The sequence below is a fragment of the Colletotrichum orchidophilum genome, assembly GCF_001831195.1.
Source record: "Colletotrichum orchidophilum strain IMI 309357 chromosome Unknown Scaffold_111.1, whole genome shotgun sequence".
Classification (NCBI taxonomy): domain Eukaryota; kingdom Fungi; phylum Ascomycota; class Sordariomycetes; order Glomerellales; family Glomerellaceae; genus Colletotrichum; species Colletotrichum orchidophilum.
In genome coordinates, this window is record NW_019173067.1 from 74,022 (window position 1) to 101,833 (window position 27,812).

Below are 27,812 nucleotides of genomic sequence, written 5' to 3' on the forward strand. Positions count from 1 at the left end.
GAAACCTTCTGATCACGATACCGCAATCCCAACAATAAAGCATCTTCTGCAAAGCCCTCAGAAAACAACAGTCGCCATGGAGGCTAGCTACGGAGGCGGAAAATGCAAAAACTTCATGCAACACCAAGCCTTGGTCCCCGTCACGCAAGCCTGCGCATCAGCGCCCGTGTCGTTGGCCTTCTTCTTCCATCCCTCGGGGCAGGCATCATCGCAAAATCCCTGACAGATCTCGGCGTCGGGGTCTGCAGGCGAGGAATCTAGATCTTCTCCGTGAGCAAAAAAGGTGCTCCCCAAGTACAATCGAGTATATTCGCTTCAGTCTCGTGTTGCTGGTTCGGCAATGGGGAAGAGCCTACTGAGCGGGATGGCCAGTGTCATGGCCGTGAGGGCTGTCCAGAGTACGAGTACAGTTTTCATCTTTCACGGAGGTGTGTCGTTTTGCTTGGGTTTTTCATTTCTCATTTCTCAGTTCCCATGGCGATGTCACAGTAGTTGACGTAGAGGTGGCGAGGAGTTGACACTCAATATGATGGGACATGCTGCCTCGAAAAACAAAGAAGACAAGTCAGAGATGGTTCGTGAAACAGAAGACTGTCAAAATTTATGGCACCAGCGAACAGTAATATAATTATAGACGAGAATAACTAAATCAGACGCTCTGAAACTCGCATAAACATAGAGCATGGCCCACGATCTCGGGTTGGCCCGGGCGGACCGGCGGTTTTGTTCATGATCCAGCCTTATCCTTGTTGTGCGAGGATTTGGCCTCGTCAAGCGCGCTCACTGGTCGACTGCACGGCACACCACGCCGGATGAAACTTGAATGTTTGCACACACCCATCGGGGACCACAGAGTTCCAAGGCTCTGTTTGCGGTTGTTTACAAGTATTTCACTTGGCATCACCGGACTTATCATGACAGAACGAAGAGATGAGGGCAAGGTTTTGAACTCAAAAGGAACTGTGATTACAAGTATCTGAATAACTTGCAGGTAGGTGTAATGTGAAAAGAATGCCTCGTCATCAACTCGTGAAAGTCCTCGTCTCAGCTACCAAATCCTTGTAGATACAATGTTGTCCATCCAGTCATTGCCCATTCGTCATAATCCCAATCCCATAAATTCCCATTATTTTTATGTACCCCATAGCCACCCACCAAGAGTGCTGGAACCAGCCAAAACAGCTCTTTCAAAACGCCAAGATCAAAAAAGACGGAGAAGTAATTTCAACAAAGAAAATTTCTCAGCAAGCACCATACCGCACACCTCTCTTCCCCAATTCCTTTCTACCAATGGGGTCCTCGGGCAAAACCCAACCTCTCGCTCTTTTGGCCTCCCGCTTCTCCGCCAACTGCGGCTTGGGCATCCAGTCGTCCCTCGGCAGCGCCTTGCGCCTCGTGCCCTCGGCTGGCGCCCCAATCTCCGTCTTCCAATGTGCCACGACACCGCCGCGGCCTTGCTGCTGGGGCGCATCGTCACCGGCCATCATGCACAGGCCCCACAGTGCAAGGCAGGCAGTCAGCGGGATCTCGCCGACCTCGCAGTTAGCGTCGTCGGCGACGGCGGCGAGCTGGACGGAAGTAACTTCGAGGTGACCAAAATGGGGGACCGACTCGGTGCCGTTACGGACGATGACGAGCTCAATCTCAGTGAGGATGAAGCCGTATCGGCACGAGTGCTCGCGCATGGCGTGGTGCAGGGCGGCCAGGCCGCGGAGGTACTCTACGCGCTTGATGTTGCCCTCGACACGCATGCCGGTGTTGAAGCGGTCAAAGGAGCGGACGAGGCCGACGACACGGGCGGTAGGTTTGCCGCCAAAGATTGTAGCCGCGGAGGCGGGCTCGCCGGCGGGGGAGGCGGTGAAGAGGAGCTCGGGCTGCTTGGCGTTGGCGGACGGCGCAGGGGCAGAGAGCTGCATGGGCCTGTGGGAGGAGATGGCGAGCGCGGCGTTGAGCTTGGGGAGGTAGTGGGAGGCGTAGATGCTGTGCAGGGCTGCTTCGGTCTCCGGGTGGCGGGCCGTTGGAGCCGGGTGAGGGAGGAGAGGTGCAGGGACGGCGCAGTTGAGGAGGGTAGCGGCGCCGGGAAGCGAGAGGACGGAGGAGGCGTTGAAGGTGGTCCAGGGGCGGATTTGGCGAATGTCCCACCAGAAGTGCTTGGTGTTGGGGTCTCGGAGAGGGAATGAGATGGTGCGCACCAGGGAGGGAGCAGGGTTAGGTCCGGTGAGGTAGGTCATGAGGGTGGTGTTGGGGGTCGGGTCCGGGGTGGCGGCGGCGGAGAGGCTGAGGGGAGAGGGAGCACGCGGAGTGTAAGAGGGGAACATGTATGCCTCTGAAGGTTGCTGAGGTGCAGGAGGGGGAACGTATGAGGGCATCTGGCGGTAGGTCGGGAAGCCAAACTTCTCGAGGGCGGAACCCTCGAGGCTGCAGGTTGACGCGCGGCGAGACTGCAAATCATCGGCAAAGATGACGGGTGAGCAGAGGAGGGAAGAGGGAGTCTGCTCTTCGGGTTGGCTGCAGTAGGAGGATGGCATATTCCACGTCAATGTCTCCGGGTTGGTGAAGCTGCGTGAGTGAGCAGGACGAAAGACGGCGTTGGCAGCGGGAGCGACGGGGGTCGCCCGTCTGGGAGCCGGGGCGCGGGGCTTCGGCGAGGATTTGATGCGCTTGGGCGGCGAGTCAATGGCTTGGTCCTGGGAGCGGATCTTGGGAAGCAGAAGAGGGCCGTGTTGGCGGATTGGTGGTGATGCGCGAGACGGCGTCGTCATGCGGGTGCTCACCGAGTCCGGGGTGGAGTCCGCGGCAGAAATGAAGGAAAAGACGGAGCCATTGGAGCGGGAGCGGTTGTGGCCCGGGTTATGGTGGTAGAGGAGGTCGAGGAGGGAAGAGTCGAAGGAGAAACTCGGCGGCGTTGAGGGCTCGCACGAGGGGAAGATGAAGTCGAAGGACGTATCCGCTGCCAGACTGGGGAATGATGCGTTAGTGGGGGTGTAAGTGAGGCGAGCAGCAGGGGGGAACTCATACGTGGACATTGTGATTGTGAGACGGTTGGATTATGGGATTATGAGAGGCGTTTCGTGGGAGAGAGGAGGCCAGCTCCAGGAGTCTTTTGGCGTTTGAGAATGACGTTGCGGTGCAAAAGCAGACGGGGTTGCTGTGAAGCAGGGACGAGTTGGCCGCGTTCAACGAGACCAATGCGTTCCGAGAGATCTAGGTATATAACTTTTGTTTGGGAATCCAGAAATGCGAGTTAGAGCAAACAAACAAGGGATATTGATAACAAGACTGAGACCGAGGATGAGAGGACGAGAGTGGAAAGGAGACGAGGGGCCGAGATGAGCATGGAGAGAGAAGGGGGCCAACAGAAAAGGACAGTAGGCGCGGGAGGGGAGGACATCTTTATCCTCAGGGTTGAGGCTCGTAGCCCAATGGATGTGGTGGTGGTGATGCGGCGCGCGACTGACGGCCGACTGGAGCGAGGGCGTGTGGCCTTCGCCCCGGCCCCAGCCCCAGCCTTGGACTGACCGCAGGTCGTCGGGTCAAGTCTGGGTCTCTACACCCGTGGACGACAGGGGAGGGCAGTACAACGCAATGGTGGGTTGAGCTGCGCGCATCCTAGCTGCCGGGGTCCGTTGGACGGATCGTGGGTCGAGACCAGACGACGGATGAATGATGAATGATGGATACGTTTTCTCGACTACGTAGCGTGTATCCCATGTACGGTGGACGAAGAGAAGGATTGTCGTTCATCGTCTGACCCCGGCCGGACACAAAGGGTATGGAAACAGGGTAGATTGAAGCTACTGCAAAAGGAAAAAAAGGGTGGATTCGTCGATGAAATGCGGCATCTTGGGCTGCATGATGGGAATGCGAGGTGAGGCCGGCCCACTAGGGCGTTGAGAGAGCCAGAAATCTGAAACACGGGGCAAAGTGTGCGTAGGTTAGTCCACTTGGATGTACATTGGCGCCGCATGTATGCAGAAGAAGAACATGAAGCTGCTCAATGAGTTCGACCGGGTGAGGTGAGGTGAGGTGTATCAGGGTCTCTTGGTTTGGCCGTCGGTCGTGGACACGCAGCCGGTGGAGCATGTTCTTTCTGGTGGATGTTGAAGGGGTACGGGTACGTACCTCGAGGTGGACCCTTCGAGGCGGAGCCTGCGGGAAGTCGCTCGCTTATTCGCGCACTGTCCTTATACGTTGACAAAATTCCACTACTACAGTGTATATTCAATCCGCGAGACTTTTCCCTCGCCAACCACTCACCGTCCACGACAGCTGTCTTGCATCGACTGCTCTTTCCTTGGTTTCCACCTTCCCACCCCTGCAAGGCGTCTATGACTCATTTTTAGACACATGGCAGTTCGGCCGTGCATTAGCTCATCTTTTCTCCACTCTGCTAGCTTCCAGGTTTCTCTTAGCGTCGTCCCCCACATGAGGACGGGCGAGAGTGGGACGAACGCTACACGACACAAAATATCAACACCACCGACGAAAAAAAGGCACTCTCCAGGGCGTAGACGCGCCCGTGTGGTGGACGACGATCATTCGACGCGATGTCATGCGTCGTCGTGACATGCGGTGCGATGCTATGCGATGCGGGATCCGCGAGTCCCTTTCGGTCTCGCTCTGGTTTCGCGTCTCGACAGAATCCATCGCGACTCGTCCGCGAGGGCATTCCCAACTCGTCGCTCACACTCTCCTCTCGAAGACGTGCCAGCACATCGCGCAGTCGCACCGCTTCAACCCTCCTATTCCGTCGATTCTAACTCTCCCATGGACATCCATCGATCGACCGCCTCATTTCCATCTCGCGGCTTCGAGGCCGAGTACTACCACCTGAGCCTCGCCCACCTGAGCGCCTTCGACTTCTCGCAATCAGATGAGCCGAGCGGCAACTGAGATTACCGGCGGCTGTCGCATCATGCTGTCTCTCCCACTAAGACACCACGAGCACTCTTTTCCTCCCAGAGCTCTCCCCTCTCCCAGTGTTACCATCCGGCAACAAGCCCACCCTCTCATACGCGCGTACATTGGCACCGCCTAAGAAAAGAAACAGCCGAGCCCCACGTCTCTTCCCGAAACAGCCGCTCGCTCAGAAGTCTCCGCTCCCCGTAACCGCCCGGGCGGCTACGCTACGGCTAGCAATAACGACCACCCCCGATTCCGGACGGCGCGTACAGCCAAACCTTTGCTCTCAGCAGCACCCGGGACCCGATGGGCCTCGATAACGGTCTCCAGGAAGAGGCAGCCGCCTGCTAAATTGCCAGTCTCACCCTCTTACACGAGCTCCCCCTCACCTCAACTTATATCCACACAAAGGTGCGACTGACCCTCAGCCTCGATAGCCCCGAGGTTAGGGCCTGCTGACATTAACTTTGGCAGTTGTCGACCAGGCTCGATGCTTACGTCCGCATCATGCCGTAGCCGCGCATGTCTCGGTGAGTTCAAAAAGTGGGCAGTCTAAGCCTCGCAGCCCCAACCGCCCTCTGCAACGTTGATATATCGTAACCCGTCTTGAATGTATTCGGGCGGGTAGTTGATCCTTTCTGCTCCTCGAGTTCTAGGGTAAGGCGACAAGCATAGTTGTCGCCGGGTCGCCTCTGCTCCATGATTCGCATGATCCCTCAAGCCAAGCATCCCTCGGTTATCTCCCCCTCGGTCGATGTAGTACGACTCTACTCCTCACCAGATCAGAAATCGGGAGATACGGCATGGAGCGACGATTGCACAGCCGCACTATGGATACAGCGCTTAGATCCCCCAATGTTCCTCTCCTAAAGCGCCACACCAAAGATCCAGTCAGCATCCAAAGCTTCTCCCTGTCGCTTCCCCCGTCCTTCCCGCTTCGCTCCCGTGGCCCATACCCCCAAGTGCCCCGTGCTCCTTCTTGCCTTTTCCAGACGCGGTCTCCTTGCACAAGGTCCGTGCCACCCTTTGTCATCCATCGCCAACGAATCCCCCCTTCCCCCCGCCCCGTCTCCCCATTGGCTCCCAACCACGCGCCAGAACCTTTTCCACACGCCCAATCTCGACGCGCCGCAGGTCCGTCCACCTGCCAAAAAAGCCCACCACCCGTCATCCGTCGCCCGTTCATCGCTCGTCCGCCCCCCCCTCCGGTCCACCCCGGTCGTGCCCGGCATCCAATCGGGTCCCCAGAACCCTTTTCAAGAACCGTGTCTCGACCGCTTCATTGGCCCAGCCGTCCTCCCGGGATGTTTCACGACCGCCTTTTTGTTTCTCGATTCAATGGCCCTCCCGCCGTCGTCGTCCTTCTTTCGGACGTTTCCCTCGTCCCTCAAGCTACCTACCCTACTTTAGCATCTTTCTTGCCGGGTTCGATAGCCCCATCCATCCCCCCCCTAGCCTTGTCATGCATCCATACTAATGGTTGCTGCTCTTGGCTTTCAAACTTGGCCGAGAACTGTGGCAAGGAAGGGTGACTCACGTTTCGCTGTTCATCGACGGTGGATCTTCAGACTTCCACAACAGAGAAGAAAAACGCATCAAGGACATGGGGGTTTGGATGGGATGGGATCGTCTGCTCCTCCCCTGACGGGGCCACAGGACATGTTGGCAACTTTTGCTACACCGGCAGTTCGGGTCGGTGTACTCTCAAAAGCGGGCACGTCCTGACGGAGGCTGCCCGGGAAAATCGGGGGGCTGGGGGTTGAAAAGACTACAATCTCGAGCCTGCAGATTGAACAACACCCAAATCGACGTCACTTCATTTGTACTATCAAGCCGAACTAAATCAGTATTGACCTTGATCAAGGTAGGTATCCTCATGTATCCATTGTCTATTGTCCCTCGGTCTCGAGGAACCCAAAACCCTCAAGGGAACCTAGTCTATCATACCCACGCCAAGGACGCCAAAAGGGTATCCGTCAAAAGGAAAATTTGAAACGATGAAAAAGGTGTCTCTACCTACTACACAAAAAGACAACCAACAAGGTCGGAGAGAAGCAAGTAGTGTAGGAGAGACCGGGAAAAAAAGAGGTTTCGACAAAAGTTGTGTACTCCATGCAGGTGATGTGGTCCGCATCCCAGACTGACACCACCCTCCCTCTCTATCGGCTGTCCTGGCTGCATTCATCCGCTGCGACGGACGGACTGGACTGGTCATCCGTCCCACGCAAACCGTCCACTCACAGCCACGCTGACCGAGACGCGTCGCATTTTGCATACAACGCGTCTGTCCTTGGTGTTGAAGGGAACAAAAGCGAATCCACCCCCAACCACGACGTCCGCACACCCATCCCAGGCAGACGGCAGTCGTCGTAGTCGCAGTGCGCCCCATACGAAACTAGGGCTAGGCTCTAGTATCCCGCACCATTCGCCACCACGTCGCCCGTTCTCGTGCTTGCACTGCTGGCTCCCTCGCCCGCATCTATCCCCATCCCCTCATGCGTCGATTGACTCATACTCGACCGCCCTGAAACGTTTGCCAATGCCGCCTCGAGATCCGCTTTCCCTTCCCGTAGCTTCCGCAGTGTCCTCATCATCCCGTCCAGCCGGAGCCGCTCCTGGATCACCATACCTTTGGCGAACTCCTTGATCGCTCGTCGCCCCATTTTCTCGTGCAGGTCTTGCCACCCGGCTAATTCCCCGGCCACCACTTGTTGCGAGTATCGAAGTTCTCGACCGAGGTCATCCACCTGCTCTTGTGACTGGCGGGCTTTCTCTTCCCTCTCCTCGTTGAGACGTTGTCGCGTGTCATCTAGCAGACCAAGAGGCCACCTTGTCGATCTCGTGAGCGAGTTGTAGTTCCTCTCTACTGCCTTGCGCGCAGCTGATATCTGCGTGATTCGGGCAGGTGGTCGCGACAGAGCTGACAGCAGGGCTTGGATCGCCGAATGCGATGCCAATAATGTTGAGTGGAAGATGGCGTTAGGATTTGACTGCATTGGTACGAGTGTACGGACATAAGACCCGATCGCCGTGATGTATGCAAGAGGGAGGAACGGCAACGTTGAAACAGCGCGGTGCAGGAGAACTGATGCGTCGTGGAGATCTGCTCTCGTTAGTCCTGCTTGTTGCCGTGAGGCCCGGAAACAAACTTACCTGAAGCAACGATGGCGATGTTATTGACCTTTCTAGCCACGCTCTTAGTCGAGTAGTTGACGCTGCGTACCATCTCTCTTGCGTGTTCGACAAATTGTTCGACCTCGCGCACATCTTTCACGGGCTCGTACTCTTCCCGGACCTTCTCGGCTCGCGTCTCGGCTTTCAGATTACTCCTCTGCTCCATCATGCCAAGCTGGATATCAGGCACCAAGAAGAATTCCCACAGCATCTCGTGCGTCGCGAATGTTGGGTGGTTGAGCATGATCTTGAGAAACCAGTCGGCCCGAGTCTGGATATCTCGTAGCACCGCTCTTGACGGCTTCGAGGGTATCTGGAAAGGCGACCGCACGCCTGCCACCGCCGGAATCCATGAAGCCGGGTTCTCGAGCGCGAGCAGATTGCCGAGGTGCTCAAAATCAGATAGGTTTCTGCGGCTCGTTGTGACAGTGTAGCTCATGTGGTCGGCTGGGGCGGCCGATTTCAAGACCAGGCGAATGGTCGCATCTTCAACGAAAAAGGCTCTCACGACACCGGTGATTCGTGCATCCGTGCCAGGGGGCATGCTGAAGAGTGCCAAGTCATCAATCTTATTTCTTATGTCGTCATCTTTGGCCAATTCAACGGCCGTCAGGCTCCGGATTTCTCGGGCCGCGACATCAACGCGTGCGTCCACGAACAACGTTCTGACCATGTCCAATCTGCCATATTTGCTGGCAACCATCAACGGCGTGAACTTTTTCTCGTTCGTAGCATTAACATCGACGTCGCACTGTTGAAGCACTCTGATTGCCAGCTGTGCGTCGTTGACAATGTGAAGCAGGGTGTTCCCCTTGGCGTCCACATGATCGTCAATGTGCAGCGGAAGCCCGTCATCCTGCGCTTCCGTGGCCGCATCAAGGCCGGCATCCACCATTTCGCGGTAATGGACATGGTCATACGACCTGCAAAGCGCAAAAAGTGGCGTCTGCCCATTCTTGTCTTTTTGCCGCCAGGGGACTAATTTCCCGATGCGAGAGATTAGAAACGGTGCGTGGAACAGGTAATGCGCGCAACTGCGCCCCCAAATGTCTTGCTGGGCAAAATGCTCAATTAGGCGCTCTCTTGCCGCCAGCCTCGAAATGAAGTCGAGAATAATATTGATGAGCTCGGTGTGCCCCAGCTGAACCGCAGCGCTAAACAACGTCGTATCTTCGTTGTTGATGTCGTCCAGAACAGCGGATAGGGGATAGTACTCGCTCAACGTCAACAAGTACCGCAGAACGTCGACCCTTTCGTTTTGCACAGCCATCATCAGAATTGATTCCCCGAATGAGTTGTGAGTCTGCGACAGGCGATCAATTGTGATGTCGCCTTCAAGCACACTTCCGATAGTTCCATTGCTGGTCGCCCTTGAGTGATATGAGATCTCCGAGCCGCTGGACATGCTTCGTGTGTCCATGGCAACCCTCTTTACTTTTCTCGAAGGGGGTGGCAGAGGGAAATCAATCTCACTACCATCGTCCTCAACCTGAAATGGAAATACGTGACTGAGGCCAGAGCCTGACGAGAAGCGATCCGAGATTGTCACCGCTGTTGACGACCTCCTTGAGGAAGACCCGTTGGTGAAGCTCCAGCTGTTGGACGGGCGTCGACTGGATTCTGGCGATTCGTAAAGGTCATCATCTAGGACAGCGTTCTCATCTGGTTCCATGATCTTCTTCAAGTCGTCCAAGCTTCCGTTGCAAGCAGCGTTCCACAGCGCTTTGTTTCGTCGACTGGCCCTTCGCAATCCTGCCGAGTCGAGTGCGAGGTATGCAAGGACAGCCTCAAAAGTGCTCAGCGCATAACCCATCTCACCGTTGTCGACATCGTCGATGAAGATAAAGTGGCGAATGTAGATGAGACGAGCGTGCAAGTGCCGAACTTGCGCTCGGATGACCACGAAGAGTAATAGGGAGACGAGCGTGTCGGCATTGACTGTCAGGGTAGGCTTTTCAGTCGAAGAGGCTGCCTGCGCTCGCGAGGACTCCGTCAGGTGCGTGACCAGCTTCATGGTCGACAGAAGCAGATCGAGCATCTCTTGTGGGCTCATGGCATTCGCCGTTTTCTTGAACTCTTCCACAGCCAAACCAAGCTGTATCGTCAATTCGTGCTTCCCTCGCGAACCGCCTTCGATGGAGATGCCGAGCTGGGACAGGTCAATAAACTCCATCTGCCGAATCTTGGCCTCCAATTCGAGATCGTACGGTCGTTTTGATGCACTGAGTCGCGGAAATAGGAGGTGATGCGTGTTCTCCGCGACGTATCTCTCAATGAGCCTCTCGACCAGAGGGCCTGTAAGGTCGGTCGTAGCACCGAGCATCGACAGCTGCTGCTTGTCAACGCCCTGGAACAAGTCGATGGCGGCTGTTACCGCAGTCTCCAACGAAGCTCGCATCACATCTTCGTCATCTTCGGCGTAAAAGTTCTCCGTCACGGGCAGGCCATTAGTTATTCCGTTAGGGCGCCTTGCCGCCGACATGCTGTTTGATCTCGCTTTCCGCATTGCTGTGGTAATAGGCCCCTCGGGCTCGGGATCGGGTATGCGTAACGCCGAAGGGGGCGGTGGAAGCGGTCGCTCGAACACGGTCGTAAATTCTCGGAACAGCTTTTCTAATCCGGGTTGCATCTGTCGCGCAATTATAGGGAAATGGTTCAGGAGGTCGTGAAAGCTTTTGATATCCTTCTTGCGCGGAAGCATCGCGCCTTCGCCATTCTCAGCAGCCGACGCCTGGCTTTGTTCGAGTGCTCTTCTTCTGGCCATGCCTTCTATCAATACGGCAGGTTCGATCTTGACTTCATCCCATACCCCAACCAACGGTCGCGAGATGTAGTAAATTAGCCATTGGCGGGGTTCGAGCAGGTCGGCGTACCATGTCGAATCGTTGAGCAATTGAGCTTGCGCGAGCGACTTGAAACCTGCGATATCCTTGTCAGTCGTTGGGAACTCGGGTCGTAGTTATATGTCCAGGCGCACCTTTATTACTGTATACGTGTGTGTCTTTGATGACAACTGTGCGGCCATTGATGGTCTGATACTGCTTCGCCTTGCCCCTCAGCTCGCGTAGGTTTTGCGCCGCGTCCTTACCGCCCGCAGCAGAGGCGGTGTTTGCGGCCGGAATCCGAAGCACATGGCTAGCGAGGAATTCTTCCGAGGTGATGACCTCCTGGGAGGTCGAACCGCTTTCGACTTCGCGACATGTGAGGAGGACGTCGGTGGTCGGGACCAGAAGAATGTGGTGATGTACCGGGGTACACTGGGAGGGTAGGGAGCTTCGGAAGAAGGCAGCGAGGAATGGATTTAGGGGTTGCATTCATTCGACTGGCGCTGGACGTCCTCGGCCAGCTCACCCGGCCGGGGAAGCCAGGATTGCAGGGTGAAGGTGAGGAGGTGGTGAGGGTCGATAGAGTTCGGAGGCACGGAGGTGCCGGGGGATCGACGAGCAAGGGGTGGGCTAAACGCTGGAAATAGGATCGCTGGGTATCTTTCAATGTCGCTGCAATGCAGGAGGATCGTTGGTGGTCGTGGAAAAGGCACGATTCTCGTCGGCGATCGGTGAGGAAGGTGGAAATGGTTCGTGATGACGGGCAGGCTGGTGGTTGCGATTCCCCTGGACAGATAGCAGTGGAAGGTGATGAAGCTCGGGTGTGGGCCAGGCACTGACCAGTCTGACCTCACTCAGGCCGCACGTCCCACTCCCAATGGGCTGCCGCGGCCAGGGGGCACCGTGGCCCGACTCAGCACTGCAGAGGTTCGCTGCCACTGCCTGCCAGAATACCGCGCCCATCCTGCCGAGACGGAACGCTCTGATTTGCTGGGGGTGGGAAACCCTGCTTAGCTAATGAGCCCAGTTGAACCCACAACCAACCCAACTTTGGCCTCATATCTGGTTGGTGGATGCGATCGCGAAGCAATAGTTGGTTGGTTGGGTTGGTTTAGTTGGTTAGGCTAGATGTTCTGAATGAAACTGTTTTTAAAAGGTCTCCTCGTCTCCTGCTAGGGGAGAGTGACTACGAGGGTTGATATGCCCCCGGCTAACCTTCAATCCGACTATTTAAAGAAAACGAACTTGCTCGAGATCTTCATTTTTTTCTCTTTAATCTGGCTGTAGTTCCTATTTTCCAGAGTCCCTAAAAGCTCGGCTTGCCCTAATCCACTTTGCCGTTACGTTATCCTTAAATGTCCTTCGCTTTCTCAATACTATCTAAATCACGCGGCTTTATAAGACTCATGCCACCTAGGTCAGCCTGACTTACTACCGCTGCTAGAGTCCGTAATTTCCTCGCCATAAAACAACAAACACTATAATAATTAAAACGATATATTTTAACTAGCGGGAATCCTTACAGAGAGAATCATCCTAAAACATACTTATTAAGACGGCAATAACAGCATTATATTCCTAGCGGCAGATATATTCCTAAAATTAACGGTTTTTAGCTGCAAAAAAACCCGTTTAGTAGCGACGACGTTAACGACGGTCTAAATAATACCTATGTAGCAATTATAGCGAAGCGATAGATTGCTAAAAACTCAGTAGAACACTTTAGAAGCATTACGAAGCCTATTAGCAAAACAAAAAGCGAGATTCCATGATATATAGTAGAGTTAGAGCAGCTCTAATAACACTTATAGACCGGCAACGGAGGCGGTTCGTCATAACTAAAAAAGGGGTAAGATTTAATATAGTAGAGAGGTAGAAGAATGAATATAGTAGTAGTAGACACTATATATCAGCCAAATAGATTACTATACGGCCTGGCTCATTATTCCATACGATAATTCTATCACTACTTAAGTTTCTTTAATATACCCTCAAGCTCATTAGCACTATCTCTCAATACTCGCTCGAAGGCCTCTAAATCGCATTAAATTCTTAAAATAAAGCACCGAAATATAAATACTTACCGTTAGGTATTCCATTAAGCGTTACAGCGTACCAGTTAACCAAGAGCCAAAGCGTAGCCGGGCTAATATCGCCAATAGTCTAGCGGGGAAGGTCATAGGTGATTTTAACCTAAGGAAATAGCAAAGCCTCTAGAATACGTCAATAGGGATATCAAATAAGGATATTAAAAAGCTACAAACTATAAGCAAAATAATATAATTTATAGTTAAAATCTAATGAAAGTTTCTCCGGTTCCTATGTTAATCCTAACCCGATTTATCGCACAATTAACAATTTAATTACGTTCCTAATATCCGGCTTAAAATATATATATACTTCGTGTGGCTCGCTAACCCGGATTTCAGTTTCGGATAAAATCGGGAATCTATTAGGATTAATAGTTGTAAATTGCGCCTTTTCTCGGTGGAAAAAGCGTTTTTAGAAGACTTGGGCATTCATACACCTCTTAAGATCGGTTTTTTAGGGACGTAACCAACGACGCGCTTGCATTATGAAGGAAGGCTTGATAACGTGACTGCGGTAGAAACACGATGAGTGTCAGGGGGAAGTGCGAGCCAGGCTTATGTAATCGTTTTAACAATTAGGCTAGGGGTTGCTCCCGATAGTATCTAGAGTACATGTAGCTATCGGTTAAACCCATAACCCATTCTCACGAACATCGGGTAAGGACCGCTGTCCGGCAAAAGTTCGGATCAGCCTCTCTTACCCTTCAATCCCTCAATTGGGGTCAGTATTACTTGTAGCAAGACATACTTGACCATCCGTCAACTTTAGAAACTGACTGATGACGGCAATAACCTGCAGGTGGAGAACTAGGAGTTATGTCCACTTCCTCACAATCTAGCCAGGATCCTTATGCCGTTATGAGGCAAGTTCTAAAATATGACCTAGTTGACGAAGTAAATTAGAATTACGCTATTACTGAAATCCGTATCTGTTATAATCTCTTGACTTTATATGTGGTGTGACTATTTGATTACGCCGTAATGTTCACTCTTCTTATGCTGCTTATGCTATTCCTTGTTCGTAACCCCGTACTTTTCTATTTACTTGGGCTACAAAATCGTGAATATTATTAGGTGCAGAAGCAAAATTGGCTGTTACGCTGATGAGGGAACAGGTAGAGAGCTGATAGTTTGCTATGCAGTTGTCGGAACAATATTCCGTTTGATGACCGGCAGACTTCCCGGCTGTTGTGGTTTAGAGCATCAGTCCTATGGCGATGTTTCGACCATCTCTACGTGGGCTTAGAGTTGTTCAGAGTACCTAGGTATCTGTAAATTGTATTATCATAGTAGCTATGAAATATGCGAGGTCGACGTAACATTCTGTAGAAGTGGATGAAAAACGGTCGCTCTATGTAGTGATTGAGGGCTGTAAACAGGTCCAAGGCTTCCTGATTAAACTGTTGGTTTACGTAATCACAGGGTGATTTGTTCGATCGAACCGTGGTGACGAAGGGTCAATTACTCTTGTATTGATCTCTGCGTGAAGTAGAAAAGAGAGGTTCCAACCGTAGGTTAGATCGCCGGTCAAACGCTGATATAGAGACCCTTAGATGGCCCTTACGCTGGCGCTAACTCGAGGTCGAATTAGGCTTTTAATCCGATATTAATTATCTTTTTTTTATTATTAAAATCGTATAATTAAAAAGGTAATTTAATAATCTTATAATAGTATATAATACGCTAATAAAAATAATATTTATAATTCCTTTTTTATTTCTTTTTTAAGCCTTTTCTATATAACTTATTTTTTTATATATATTATAATCGTTTTATTATTAATAAATCGTTTTAAACTTAAGTTTAGGTTTTATTTAGTAAAAGCGTTTATTAAATTATTTTTATTATTAATTTAACGGATCTTAAGAATTTTACGTCGCTCGTATAATTACCGTAAAGTTTTAATATTTATTATTAACTTTTTTTTTTTTAATAATTCCTAATTTAATAAAGTATTCGTATAATAAATAAGAATTTATATAAATAATCGTTAGTATTATAAGTAAGGTTAAATCGATTTATAATCTATTTAAATATTATAGAGATCGTATAAGCGAAGTCGACGCTATTAACTATCTTATAAACTTTTAAAATTAAAACGCTTTTAATTATTTTTTTATTTTTAATTAATAAATAATAAACGATATTATTATATATCGTGAACTTATCGTTTTTTATAGCCTTATTTATTAAGATAATAATATATTTAAATTAAGAGGTTAGATCTATATTATTTATAAACGATCTGTCAATAAAAACGTAAAGCTTAGTAAAAGCTAAATTTAACAGATAATAAGTTAGCCTACGATCTAAGTTTATTATTTACTAACTTAGCCGTTTATTTAGTATAATAACGTCTCTTTTAATTAAATCCGTAGCTTACGCTATTTTTATAATATTAAACGTTATTTTTAGTTAATAAATATTAATAATATACGATCTTTTTACTTATTTTATTTAATATTTCTTTTATCGATTACGTAATATAAAGTTAATAAAAATAATCTTTTTTTTTTATTTTTTTTAATAAAAAACGACGGTATCGCTTTTAATTATAAAGATCCCGTTATTAAACGTTAATAAATAGTTAACGATAAAGATCTCTTTTAGTTTAATAATAAATCCGGCCTTTTTAAATTTTTTATTTTTTTTTATATAAATTCGATATTAAGTACGTTTAATATATCGTTAATTTATATATTAACGATTTTATAAAGTCTTTTTAAATAATTAGAGATTAATAAGTATAAATCGTAAGTTAATATAATTATACTTAATTATTTGATATAGAAATCGTAATAAGTCGCTTATTAATAAGTTCCTAATTTTATTAGTTTATATAATAGTTTAAGTATTTTGATAATCGTGCTTTTTAAATATTTATTAATTATCTTTTTTAAAAAGTAAATAAAGATCTTCCGTATTAAATTTATAACGGATTATATATACGCTTACGTAATATCCCTACTCTATACGTAATATCCGTCTCTAATAAAAAAAGGGATTAAAACTAGTATTAACCGTTAACTATTTTTTTAAACCGTCGGCGATTACATAAATAATTCTATTTTCTTAACGTCGTTATATTTTTAAATTACGTAATAAGATTTTTTATACGGCGTATTAATTCTTTTACTTTTAATTTTTTAAACTATACGTAATTTAAAAATTTATAAAATTAATATATTTATTTAAATCATATAAAACGAAACGATATACGCCTCGATTTTATAAAGTTTTTATTTTAATAATATTTAAAGCCTCGTAGGGCTTACTTTTTATAATAATAATCCTTTTTTTTTATAATTTAAAAACTAATTTAAAATTTATTTTCTTTTTAGTTAAATAGAAAATATTGATATAATCATTAATTAATTTATTATAATTAAAAAGTTATAAAATTAAGTTTTTCTAAAGCTGACCTCGCCGCCGTTACAGCGGATTTAATAATTAATTATTTAATTTATTAATTATAACGATTTTATTAAAAACGATCTTTAATTAATCGATTTAGTTTTTACCCTTTTAAATAAGAAGTAACTATTCGACCTCCTTTAGCTCTTCTCTTTTTTCTTTATAAATTATCTTTTCATATATTTAATTATATAATCGGATCGCTATTATTATAATTTTAAATAATTAATTTTAATCCTTTATAATTATATAAAAACGCTCGTTAATAAAAATTAGTTTATATAATCCGGTTTATTTATTTATAATATCTTTCTAAACTCGTATATTTAAATTTAATAAGATATTAAGATTTTATAATATATTAAGCCCGTTGTTACGGCCAGCTAGTCGTAATAAGGTTTATATTAACAAAAGTCGGGGCTGCGATACTCGTAAACAATAGTCGTCGTAAGAATAGCTTTAATAAAACTATTATCTATAAGTTATAAAATAAGTAAGGCTTCGGTAATTAATCGTAATCTTATTAAATAAGTTCTTAATAAAAATAGTTAAAAACGATCGTTAGATTTAATATAAGAATTAATTATTAAAAAAGCTATAAAAATCTATCTTCGAGCCTAGCTCGGGCTATCTTATATATAAATCTTAATTATAAATATATTTTTTATAATATCTTATTTATTATTATCTAACCGTTTACCGAGCGGTTGTTTATTTTATATTTTTATAATCGCTCGTTTTATTTATTTATAAGCGTCCGTTTTTTATTTTATTATACGATTATAATTATATAACTTATTTATAATTTTTTTATCTTAAAGGAGGCCGTTTAAGTTTTTATTATTATATATATAGTATAGTAACCGCCGTAGGTCTTATAGGGTAAGGCTTTAATTTAATAATATATATTAAATCGTAATATTAGCTCCTTTTTTTAAAAATCTAATCTTTAAGTTTATAAATAGGTTATTCGTTTTTAAATTAAGGAATCGTTAAGTATTTTTATTAAAATATACTGACGTTATATTAAATTAAATTAAAAAATCGAAATCGTAAATAGCTATGTCTCGTCGCTGTTTATTATATATTATTCGTTTCTTTAACGAAAATATAAAAATAATACCGTATTCGAATTATTATTCTTAAGGTATTTATTATTTAGTTCTTTTTAATTCCGATATTTACGAAATATACTATCGTTTAGGTATTTTATATAATGCTTTTATTAATATTATTTATATTTATAAGTTTCCTAAGGATTGTTTTTTACGGGTCCCGATTAATAAGTATAGTAAATCGTTTAATAATAGAGTCCGATTATTTTAATTATAAAAAATAAGTAAAGGAGTTACGGTTTTAAAAGAGAGCTATAGAGCTATAGAGAAAGGCTAAGGCCTATTAAAAGGCTTAAGTTAAATTAAATAAGTCGTTATTTAAATTAAAACGCTTTTATTTTTAAAAGCGAATAGTATTTAAAAAGAGTCGTATTATATTAAAGGAATTTTTTAAGGATACTAAGAGTATTTCTTTAGTGGCTTAAGAGGCATAAGTTAATAATATTTTTAGCGTTATCGATTAAGACGTCGTGATAATTAAGAGTATTAAGTTTAAATTTAATTTTAATACTTTTTAAAAAACTATTAAGAGTTTTAAAAGTTTATAACGGGTTTTTATATATTATTTTCGTATCTATAGTCTTTTTATTTAATAAAGTACTTTTCTTAGCTTTTTTTAATTCGGTAGTTAATAACTCGCTCGATTTTGTATTTTAATTCGTTAGGTTTAATAATAATACGATCCTTAATATATAAACTTTTAAATATTAGTTTTAAAAATAAAATATAAAAAACTAGGTAGTATCGTATTATATTTAGGAGTTTTAATTTAAAATTAATTAGTAAAACTTTTTTGATAATTTCGAAGGGTTTAAGTTTTTTATAGTTTAACTTATCGTTTAGTCGTTTTATTTTAATATTATAGCGAAGGAGATATATATTATTTCCTTTTTTTAAAGTTAGTTTATTAATTTTTAATTTATCGGCGTACTTTTTTATACGTTATTATATAAACTCGAGGTTTAAAGAGGCTTTTTTTTAAATCTTTTTGAGTTTATTTACGTTTACTACGGCTTTTATAGTTTGTAATCTTTTACGTATTTTTTTATATATAGTTAGTTAGAATCCGTAGTTAAAGTAAAAAGGGGATTCTTTTATATTTTTGTTAATTGCGCTATTATATATAAATTAGGCTATTAATAATAGTACTATTTAATTATCTTAGTCGTAATTTATATAATAGCGGAGGTATATTTTAAGAATTTAGTTGATTTTTTTTGTTTATTTATCGGTTTATAAGTAAAAAGAGGTCGATAGTTTATAATTTATACTAAGCTATAAGATTAGAAATTTTTAAAACTTAGCGGTAAATAGTTTATTTTTATTGGAAATTATTTTTTTAAGTAAACCGTAGTTGGTAATAATTATTTTAAAGAAGGTATATATTAATTCCTTAGTGTTGTTTATTTTTTTATATAGTATAAAATAAATAAATTTAACAAGTCGGTCGACGATAATTAAAATATTATCGTATTATATATTTGTAAGTAGTTTTTTAGACTTTAATAGTTTAACAATAAAGTTTTAAAAAATTAAATACTATGCTTTTAATAGTATTAGTAAGGGTTATAGTTTTTTATAAGGCTTATAAGGGCTGTTTTTATTTTTTTTATAAATATTATAGTTTTTAATAGCCTTAGCGATTTCTATTCTTATAATAGTTTTGTCGTAATATTAACGAATTTATTTTTATGTTTTTATAATATTTTAATAACCGTATGCTTAAGTATTATAAACTTCTATAATAAGCTTAAGAGTTATTTTTTTAAACGGGCTAGTATTAACTCTTCTAGCTATTATAAAGAGTTTTATAATAAGTATAAAATTACCGTTATCGTCGTATTTAAGGATTATTTATATTTTTTTAAAGACCGTAACTTTATAATTAGGTTATTTATTAAAAGCGTCTACTTTACCGTTTTTTAAACTTTTTTGATAAATAATTCGGAAATTAAATTTTAATAAAAATTCGCTTTATTTAATTTATCGTTTATTTAAATTTTTATTTATTATAAAGTTCGTAAAGTTCTTATAGTTTATATAAATAGTAACTTCGTATTTAGTTTTTAAGAGCTATAGTTTTTATTTTTCAAAAGCTTCGATTATAGTTATTAATTCTTTATCGTAAATTTACTAATTTAGTTTTATTTTATAAAATACTTTAGAATAGAATATATAAAGGTAAAGTATTTTTTACTGGTCTTGTTATTTTAAGATAGTTTTTATAGTAAAGTCCGAGGCGTCGGTCTTAACTTTAAACGGTTTCTTTAGGTCCGGAATTATAATTATTAATTCCGAAGTAATTAAATCCTTAACTTTATTAAAAGCTTCTTTATATTTTTTATCTTAGATAAAGGTTATGTTTTTCTTTATTAAGTTATTAAAAGGTCTAATAATATTAACGTAATCTTTAAAAAATCGTTAATAGAAGTTAACGAATTTTAAAAATAACTATACGTTTTTAATATTAATAAATATAAGCTAGTCCTTAATTATTATTATTTTAAATACTTATATATAGATTTATTTTAATATAATCGTATAGCTAAGGAAATTTACTTTTTATATATAAAATTTATATTTATCAGGCTTAGTAAAAAGCTTTATGTTTTAAAGTTTTTAAAATATTATATAAATATGTTTTTTATATATTTCGAAATTAAAAAAGAAAATAAAGATATCGTCGAGATAAACGATTACAAAAATATCGATATACTTTTTAAATATATAATTAATTATTATTTAAAATATAGTAGGTGCGTTAATAAGTCCGAAAGGTATAATTAAATATTTATAAAGTTTTTTACGGGTTTAAAATACCGTTTTTTATTCGTCTTTTTTTTTAATTTTAATTTAATTAAATATTCCTTTAAGGTCTATTACGGTAAACTATTAAGCTCTATATAATATTTCTTTAAGTTTTATAATAAGGGGTAATAAATAATAATTCTTTTTAATAATTTCGTTAAGTTTTTTATAATCGATTATAAGTCTAAGCTTTTTTTTACTTTTTTTAAATACGAAAAAGATTAGTGCTCTTATTAAAAAAGATAATAATCTTATATAACCCTTTTTAAGTCTATCGTCGATATATTCGTTAAGTTCGTCGCGTTTAAGTTAATTTATAAGGTATAGTAAATAGAACTTAAGTTATATTCTTTTTTTTAGTTCGATCTTTATATCCTAATTATTATGTTTTAATAGTCTTATTTCTTTTTTTAGGGCGAATAGTTTTATATAAATCCGATATTCTTTAGGTATAGTTTAGAATAGGTCCGATCCTCGATCGTCCGTACCGAATATAAATATCTTAATAAGTTCTATTATTTTAATAAAAGCGATATATTTAGTTTATTTTCGTTCGTTAGGTATTATATAAAACTTATTTAAACCCTTTTTTTTAAATCGTTTAGTAATTAAATCTATTTAATAAAATTAGCCGGTTTTCTAATTTATTCATAAATTATACTTTCATAACTACGAGATTCTTAAAATAACGTCGGTATTTCTAATCTCCATAATATCGTATTTTAATTATTTTAATTAATTATTAATATATATCGTAAAGTATATAGTTTTTCGGTTAATATATCTATTATTATAATTAATTTATTTTTTTTTTACTGTTCGTAAGGTATATAAGTTCGTTTTCCGTATTTATAATAGTTTATATTTATTTACCGTTTTTAATAAAATAAAATTTTTTTGAGCGCCGCTATCGATAATAACGTTTATATCGTATTTATTTATTTAAAATTTAAATCGTAAATATTCCTTATCGAAAAGTATTATAAAATATAAAAACTTATTTATTTTAGCTACTTTTTATCGTTTTTTTACGATTAGCATATTTAGTTTTTTAATATTTTGAAAGCTAGTGCCCGTTCTTTTTTTATAAGCCGTTTATAATTAGCTACTAAATCGGGACGTTTTTATCTTTTAATAAATAAATATAGTACGTCGATAATATCGTAAATATTATTTATTTTTTTATTAATAGGTTCTCTCCTTTTAAAAAATAATTTATAGTTTTTAAATATTTTAATATTAGATTATATATTTAGAATATATCGGTTATATAAGTAGTTTTTTAAGTCTTTAGTAAGCTAATTTAGTTCTCTTTAAAAGCTTACGGATTTTTATTATTTTAACTACTTATTTAAATCGGCTTCCTTTTTAATAATAAAATTGTTAATATTAAATAATATCTTATAATTAATTTTTAACTAAGTACGTCGTCGAGCGACGTCGCAAGGTTCGTTTAAGTTATAAAGCGATTATTAACTTATTAGCTATTTATAATCCGATATATTAATATTATTTAAAAAGGGGTCGTAGTCTAGTCCTTTAGTATTAAATTCTATAAATATATCGTCAATAGTTTTTTTACTTAAATCGTTTAGCTTAGTATTTTTTTTAAACGTAAAAAAGTTTTATTTTAAATAAAATATATCGTCTTTTATTATTATTTTAAACTATTTATTTATTTACTATTATAAAATAATAAGGATTATTTTTATAATTAAGTACTAAAGAATATAAATATCCACCGTATAATAAGCCTCGCTTAGTTTTTTAATACGTTATTTATAACGTTTTTTTAACGTTTAAAGTTTATAAATTAAATTTATTTTTTTATCGATCTCGTTTTTTAATCGGAAAAGGTTTTTTTTTATTTTAATTTTTAATCGTTTTTAAAATCGTTATTAAAATAAGGCGAGTATTATTTTTACGTTTAATCGTTTTTTTTTTAATAATCGGCTAACTTTATAATAGTTAGCTAAGATACGAATATAATTTTCGTTATAATCCTTTATTATTAAAAAGCGATATTTATAATATTAAATTATTTTATTAAATACTCGTTATATTATATAAATAATTTTATTTAAAATTCGTATTTTACGAGCTAGGATCTCGTTTTTTAATTAAAATAAGTCGTCTTTAGTTTTAGCTATTATCCTTTTTTCTAATTTATTTCTTATTATCGTAAGGGTTTGCGCTCGCTTAAGGAAGTTAATAAATTATACTTTAATTACTTTATATATTATCGATAGTATTTAGATATACTTTTTATTATAATCTTCGATAATTTTAAAACGTTCTTATTTATTTACTATAATAAGGGTTTTATTAGAGGGTTTTTTAAGGTACTATCTTAATTATTTTTTACTATCTCGGTAGATAAGGTAGTTATCGTCATAATATATAGTTTAAAAAAGTAATTTATAAGGTATTTCTTTAAAGGTAATATTAATCTGTTTCTTAGGGATAGGTCGTTATTAAATTCGTTTAGGCTATTTATAATTTTTAGCTATATATCTTAACTTATCGTAATTATAATATTTAAATTCTTTTTTTTAATAGGATTAGTCTCATTTCGCTATACTAAGGTTTATAAGTCCGCTATATTATTTATAAATAATAGTTTATCAAGGGTTATTATTCCTATTATAGCGGTGTCTTTAATTAAAGTTATATTAAAATTGTTATTAATATTTACGTCTTAAATTAGGTTCCTATCGTTATTCTTTCTTTTTTTTTTTTTTTTTTTTTTTTATTTTTTTATTTTTTTTTTTTTTTTTTTTTTTTTTTATATTTTTTTTATATTTTTTTTTTTATATTAATTTTTTTTTTTTTTTTTTTTTTTTTTTTTTTTTTTTTATAAAAGCGGTTATCGATTTTAATTATAAGTTTAGTATATTAAAAGAAATCGTTTAGTTCGTTAATTTTAATAAGTTCGTCCTTAACCTTATTTTTTAATCCTTAATAAAATATAAAAATCTTAATATTATTAGTAAGATTAAATTAAATATTAAAGCGTCTAAACTCGGCTAAGTAATCCTTTACCGACTTAGTCTATTAAAATTATAATATATTACGCTCGGCTTATCGTTTCTTATTTAAATTTTAAAAAAGCGATTTAAAAGCTTTTTTAAACCCGTCGAAGTTATAATAAATATCTCATACTTTAAATAAATATTCATCGAGGGTTTCTTTATTAAAGTATTCCTTTTAAAAAGGCTTGAACTATTTAAAAACTCGTTTTTTAAAAAAGTTAATAATATATACGACCTTTTTAATTTTATTATTAAAATCTTTTTAATAAAAGTTTTAAAAGTTTTTAATTTAAATTAAGAATTTTTTTAAAGTTCTAAAAGTCTTATCGAAAGTAATAAATACGTTAAGTTTAAGCTTTTATCGTCTTTTATTAAAAAAGGTAACGACAATATTAACGGTATTTTAAAATATATTTATTTAATTAGCGAAGTTTAAAACTTTTTAATATTTACCCTCGAGTTTTTTAAATATAATATTAAGTATTTTTTATATTTTAATAATATCGCGGTCGTTTTTAACTTAGGTTTTTATTAATTAAATAATATTAATATTAAAAAGTTTATTTAATTTTTTATTATATTTAACGCTTTTTTTAACGGCTTTACGTATTTAGGCGTATATTACTTAGTTAAAAACTGCGTTTCCGTTAAAATTAAATTTAATATCGGGTATTTTTAAATCTTTTTCGGTTTAGGAGAGTTCGGTATTTAGAGCTTAAGGCTATTTACCTTTATTAGAAAAAGATTAGGTAGATATCGTTCGTACTATTTAATAAGTTTTTATAAAGTCGATTTATTAAATAAAAATAATTAAAATATTATAGCTAATTAGTCGTAATAAAATTTATATTAATAAAAATCGGGGCTATGATATTCGTAAATAATAATCGTTATAAAAATAGCTTTAATAAAACTATTATTTATAAATCGTAAAATAAATAAAACTTCGATAATCAATCGTAATTTTATTAAGTAAGTTTTTAATAAAAATAGCTAAAAGCAATCGTTAAATCTAATATAAAAATTAATTATTAAAAAAGCTATAAAAGTCTATCCTTAAGCTTAGCTTAGGCTATCCTATATATAAATCCTAATCGTAAATATATCTTTTATAATATTTTATTTATTATTATCCGACCGTTTACCGAGCGGTCGTCCGTTTTATATTTTTATAATCGCTCGTCTTATTTATTTATAAGCGTCTGTTTTTTATTTTATTATACGATTATAGTTATATAACTTATTTATAGTTTTTTCGTTTTAAAAGAAGCCGTTTAAGTTTTTATTATTATATATATAATATAATAACCGCCGTAGGTCCTATAAAGCAGGGCTTTAGTTTAGTAATACGTATTAAATCGTAATATTAGCTTTTCTTTTTAAAGGTCTAGTTCTTAAGCCTATAAATAAGTTATTCGTTCTTAAATTAAAGAATCGTTAAGTATTTTTATTAAAATGTATTAACGCTATATTAAATCGAATTAAAAAATCGAAATTATAAATAGTTACGTTTCGTTGCCGTTTATTATATATTATTTATTTCTTTAATAAAGGTATAGAAATAATACTATACTTAAATTATCGTTTTTAAAATATTTATTATTTAGTTTTTTTTAATTTTAATATTTACGGAATATATTATTGTTTAGGTATTTTATACGATGCTTTTATTAATATTATTTATATTTATAAGTTTTTTAAGGACTATTTTTTATAGGTCCCGATTAATAGGTATAGTAAATCGTTTAGTAATAAAGTTTAATCGTTTTAATTATAAAAAGTAAATAAAAAAGTCGCGGTTTTAAAAAAGAGTTATAAAGCTATAAAGAAAGGCTAAGGCTTATTAAAAAGCTTAAGCTAAATTAAATAAGTCGTTATTTAAGTTAAAACGCTTTTATTTTTAAAAGTAAATAATATTTAAAAAGAGTCGTATTATATCGAAGGAATTTCTTAAGGATATTAAGAGTATTTCTTTAATAGCCTAAGAGGCGTAAATTAATAATATTTTTAATATTATTGATTAGGACGCCGTAATAGTTAAGAGTGCTGGGTTTAAATTTAATTTTAATACTTTTTAAGAAGCTATTAAAAGTTCTAAAGGTTCGTAACGGGTTTTTATATATTATTTTTATATCCATAATCCTTTTATTTAATAAAATACTCTTCTTAGCCTTTTTTAATTTAATAATCGATAACTCGCTCGATTTCGTATTTTAATTTGTTAAATTTAATAATAATACGATCCTTAGTATATAAGCTTTTAAATACTAGTTTTAAAAATAAGATATAAAAAACCGAGTAATATTATATCGTATCTAAGAGTTTTAATTTAAAATTAACTAATAAAACTTTTTTAATAATTTCAAAGGGTCTAAGTTTTTTATAATTTAATTTATTATTTAGTCGCTTCGTTTTAATATTATAGCGAAGGAGATATATATTATTTCTTTTTTTTAAAATTAGTTTATTAATTTTTAATTTATCGGCGTATTTTTTTATACGCTGCTATATAAACTTAAGGTCTAAGGAGGCTTCCTTTTAAATCTTTTTAAGTTTATTTACGTTTATTATGGCTTTTATAGCTTATAGTCCTTTGCGTGCTTTTTTATATATAATTAATTAAAATTCGTAATTAAGGTAGAAGGGGGATTCTTTTATACTTTCGCTAACTACGTTATTATATATAAACTAGGCTATTAATAATAATACTATTTAATTATCTTAGTTGTAATTTATATAGTAGTAGAGGTATATTTTGAGAATTTGGTTAATTCTTTTCGTTTGTTTATCGGTTTATAGGTAAAAGGAGGTCGATAGTTTATAGTCTATACCGAGCTACGAGATTAAAAATTTTTAAAACTTAATAATAAATAGTTTATTTTTATTGGAAATTATTTCCTTAGGTAAACCGTAGTTAATAATAACTATTTTAAAGAAGGTATATACTAATTCCTTAGTATTGTTTGTTTTTTTATATAATATAAAATAAGTAAACTTAATAAGTCGGTCGACGATAACTAAAATACTATCGTATTATATATTTATAAGTAGTTCTTTAGATTTTAGTAGTTTAACGATAAAGTCTTAAGAGATTAAATATTATATTTTTAGTAGTACCGGTAGGGGTTATAGTTTTTTATAAAGCTTATAAAGGTTATTTTTATTTTTCTTATAAATATTATAGTCTTTAATAGTCTTAGCGACTTCTATTTTTATAGCGGTTTTGTCGTAATATTAACGAATTTATTTTTATATTTTTATAATATTTTAGTAACCGTATACTCAAGCATTATAAACTTTTATAATAAGCTTAAGAGTTATTTTTCTAAACGGGTTAGTATTAACTTTTTTAGCTATTATAAGGAGTTTTATAATAGGTATAAGATTATTGTTATTATTATATTTAAGGATTATTTATGTTTCTTTAGGGACCGTAATTTCGTAGTTAAGTCGTTTATTAAAAGCGTCTGTTTTGCCGTTTTCTAAACCTTTTTAATAAATAATTCGGAAATTAAACTTTAATAAAAATTCGCTCTATTTAATTTATCGTTTATTTAGATTCTTATTTATTATAAAGTTCGTAAGGTTTTTATAGTTTATATAAATAATGATTTTATATTTAGTTCTTAAAAGCTATAGTCTTTATTTTTTAAAAGCTTTAATTATAATTATTAATTTTTTATCGTAAATTTATTAATTTAATTTTGTTTTATAAAATATTTTAGAATAAAATATATAAAAGTGAAGTATTTTTTATTAATTTCGTTATTTTAAAATAGTTTTTATAGCGAAGTCCGAGGCGTTAATTTCGATTTTAAACGGTTTTTCTAAATCCGAAATTATAATTATTAATTCCGAAATAATTAAGTCTTTAACTTTATTAAAAGCTTTTTTATATTTTTTATTTTAAATAAAAGTTATATTTTTCTTTATTAAGTTATTAAAAGGTTTAATAATATTAGTATAGTTTTTAAAAAATCGTTAATAAAAATTAATAAATTTTAAAAATAATTATATATTTTTAATATTAATAAATATAGGCTAGTTTTTAACTACTATTATTTTAAATACTTATATATAAATTTATCTTAGCGTAATCGTATAGCTAAGGAAATTTATTTTTTATATATAAAATTTATATTTATTAGGCTTAATAAAAAGCTTTACGTTTTAGAGTTTTTAAAATATTATATAGACGTATTTTTTATATATTTCGAAATTAAAAGAGAAGATAAAGATATTATTAAAATAAACGATTACGAAAATATTAATATACTTTTTAAATATATAATTAACTATTATTTAAAATATAATAGGTGCGTTAATAAGTCCGAAAAATATAACTAAGTATTTATAAAGTCTTTTATAGGTTCGGAATACCGTTTTCTATTCGTTTTTTTTTTTAATTTTAATTTAGTTAAATACTCTTTTAAAGTTTATTATAGTGAACTA

At 37.5% G+C, this 27,812-nt stretch overlaps 3 protein-coding genes across 3 annotated transcripts; 1 reads left to right on the top strand and 2 right to left on the bottom strand.

Moving 5' to 3' along the window:
• Nucleotides 1–1,241: 1,241 nt before the first annotated feature.
• On the bottom strand, nt 1,242–3,026 carry CORC01_10864 (uncharacterized protein; the record flags this gene model as incomplete). Its single annotated transcript, XM_022622491.1, has 1 exon — nt 1,242–3,026. One exon carries the CDS (start codon nt 3,024–3,026, stop codon nt 1,242–1,244), a length of 1,785 nt encoding a protein of 594 aa, XP_022471007.1.
• Nucleotides 3,027–4,587: 1,561 nt separating this feature from the next.
• On the top strand, nt 4,588–4,893 carry CORC01_10865 (uncharacterized protein; the record flags this gene model as incomplete). The annotated part of the gene is made up of 1 exon (XM_022622492.1): nt 4,588–4,893. One exon carries the CDS (start codon nt 4,588–4,590, stop codon nt 4,891–4,893), a length of 306 nt encoding a protein of 101 aa, XP_022471008.1.
• Nucleotides 4,894–7,310: 2,417 nt separating this feature from the next.
• CORC01_10866 (uncharacterized protein) lies at nt 7,311–11,390 on the bottom strand (the record flags this gene model as incomplete). Its single annotated transcript, XM_022622493.1, has 3 exons — nt 7,311–8,005; nt 8,056–10,995; nt 11,054–11,390. 3 exons carry the CDS (start codon nt 11,388–11,390, stop codon nt 7,311–7,313), a joined length of 3,972 nt encoding a protein of 1,323 aa, XP_022471009.1.
• Between the last annotated feature and the right edge of the window lie 16,422 nt (nt 11,391–27,812).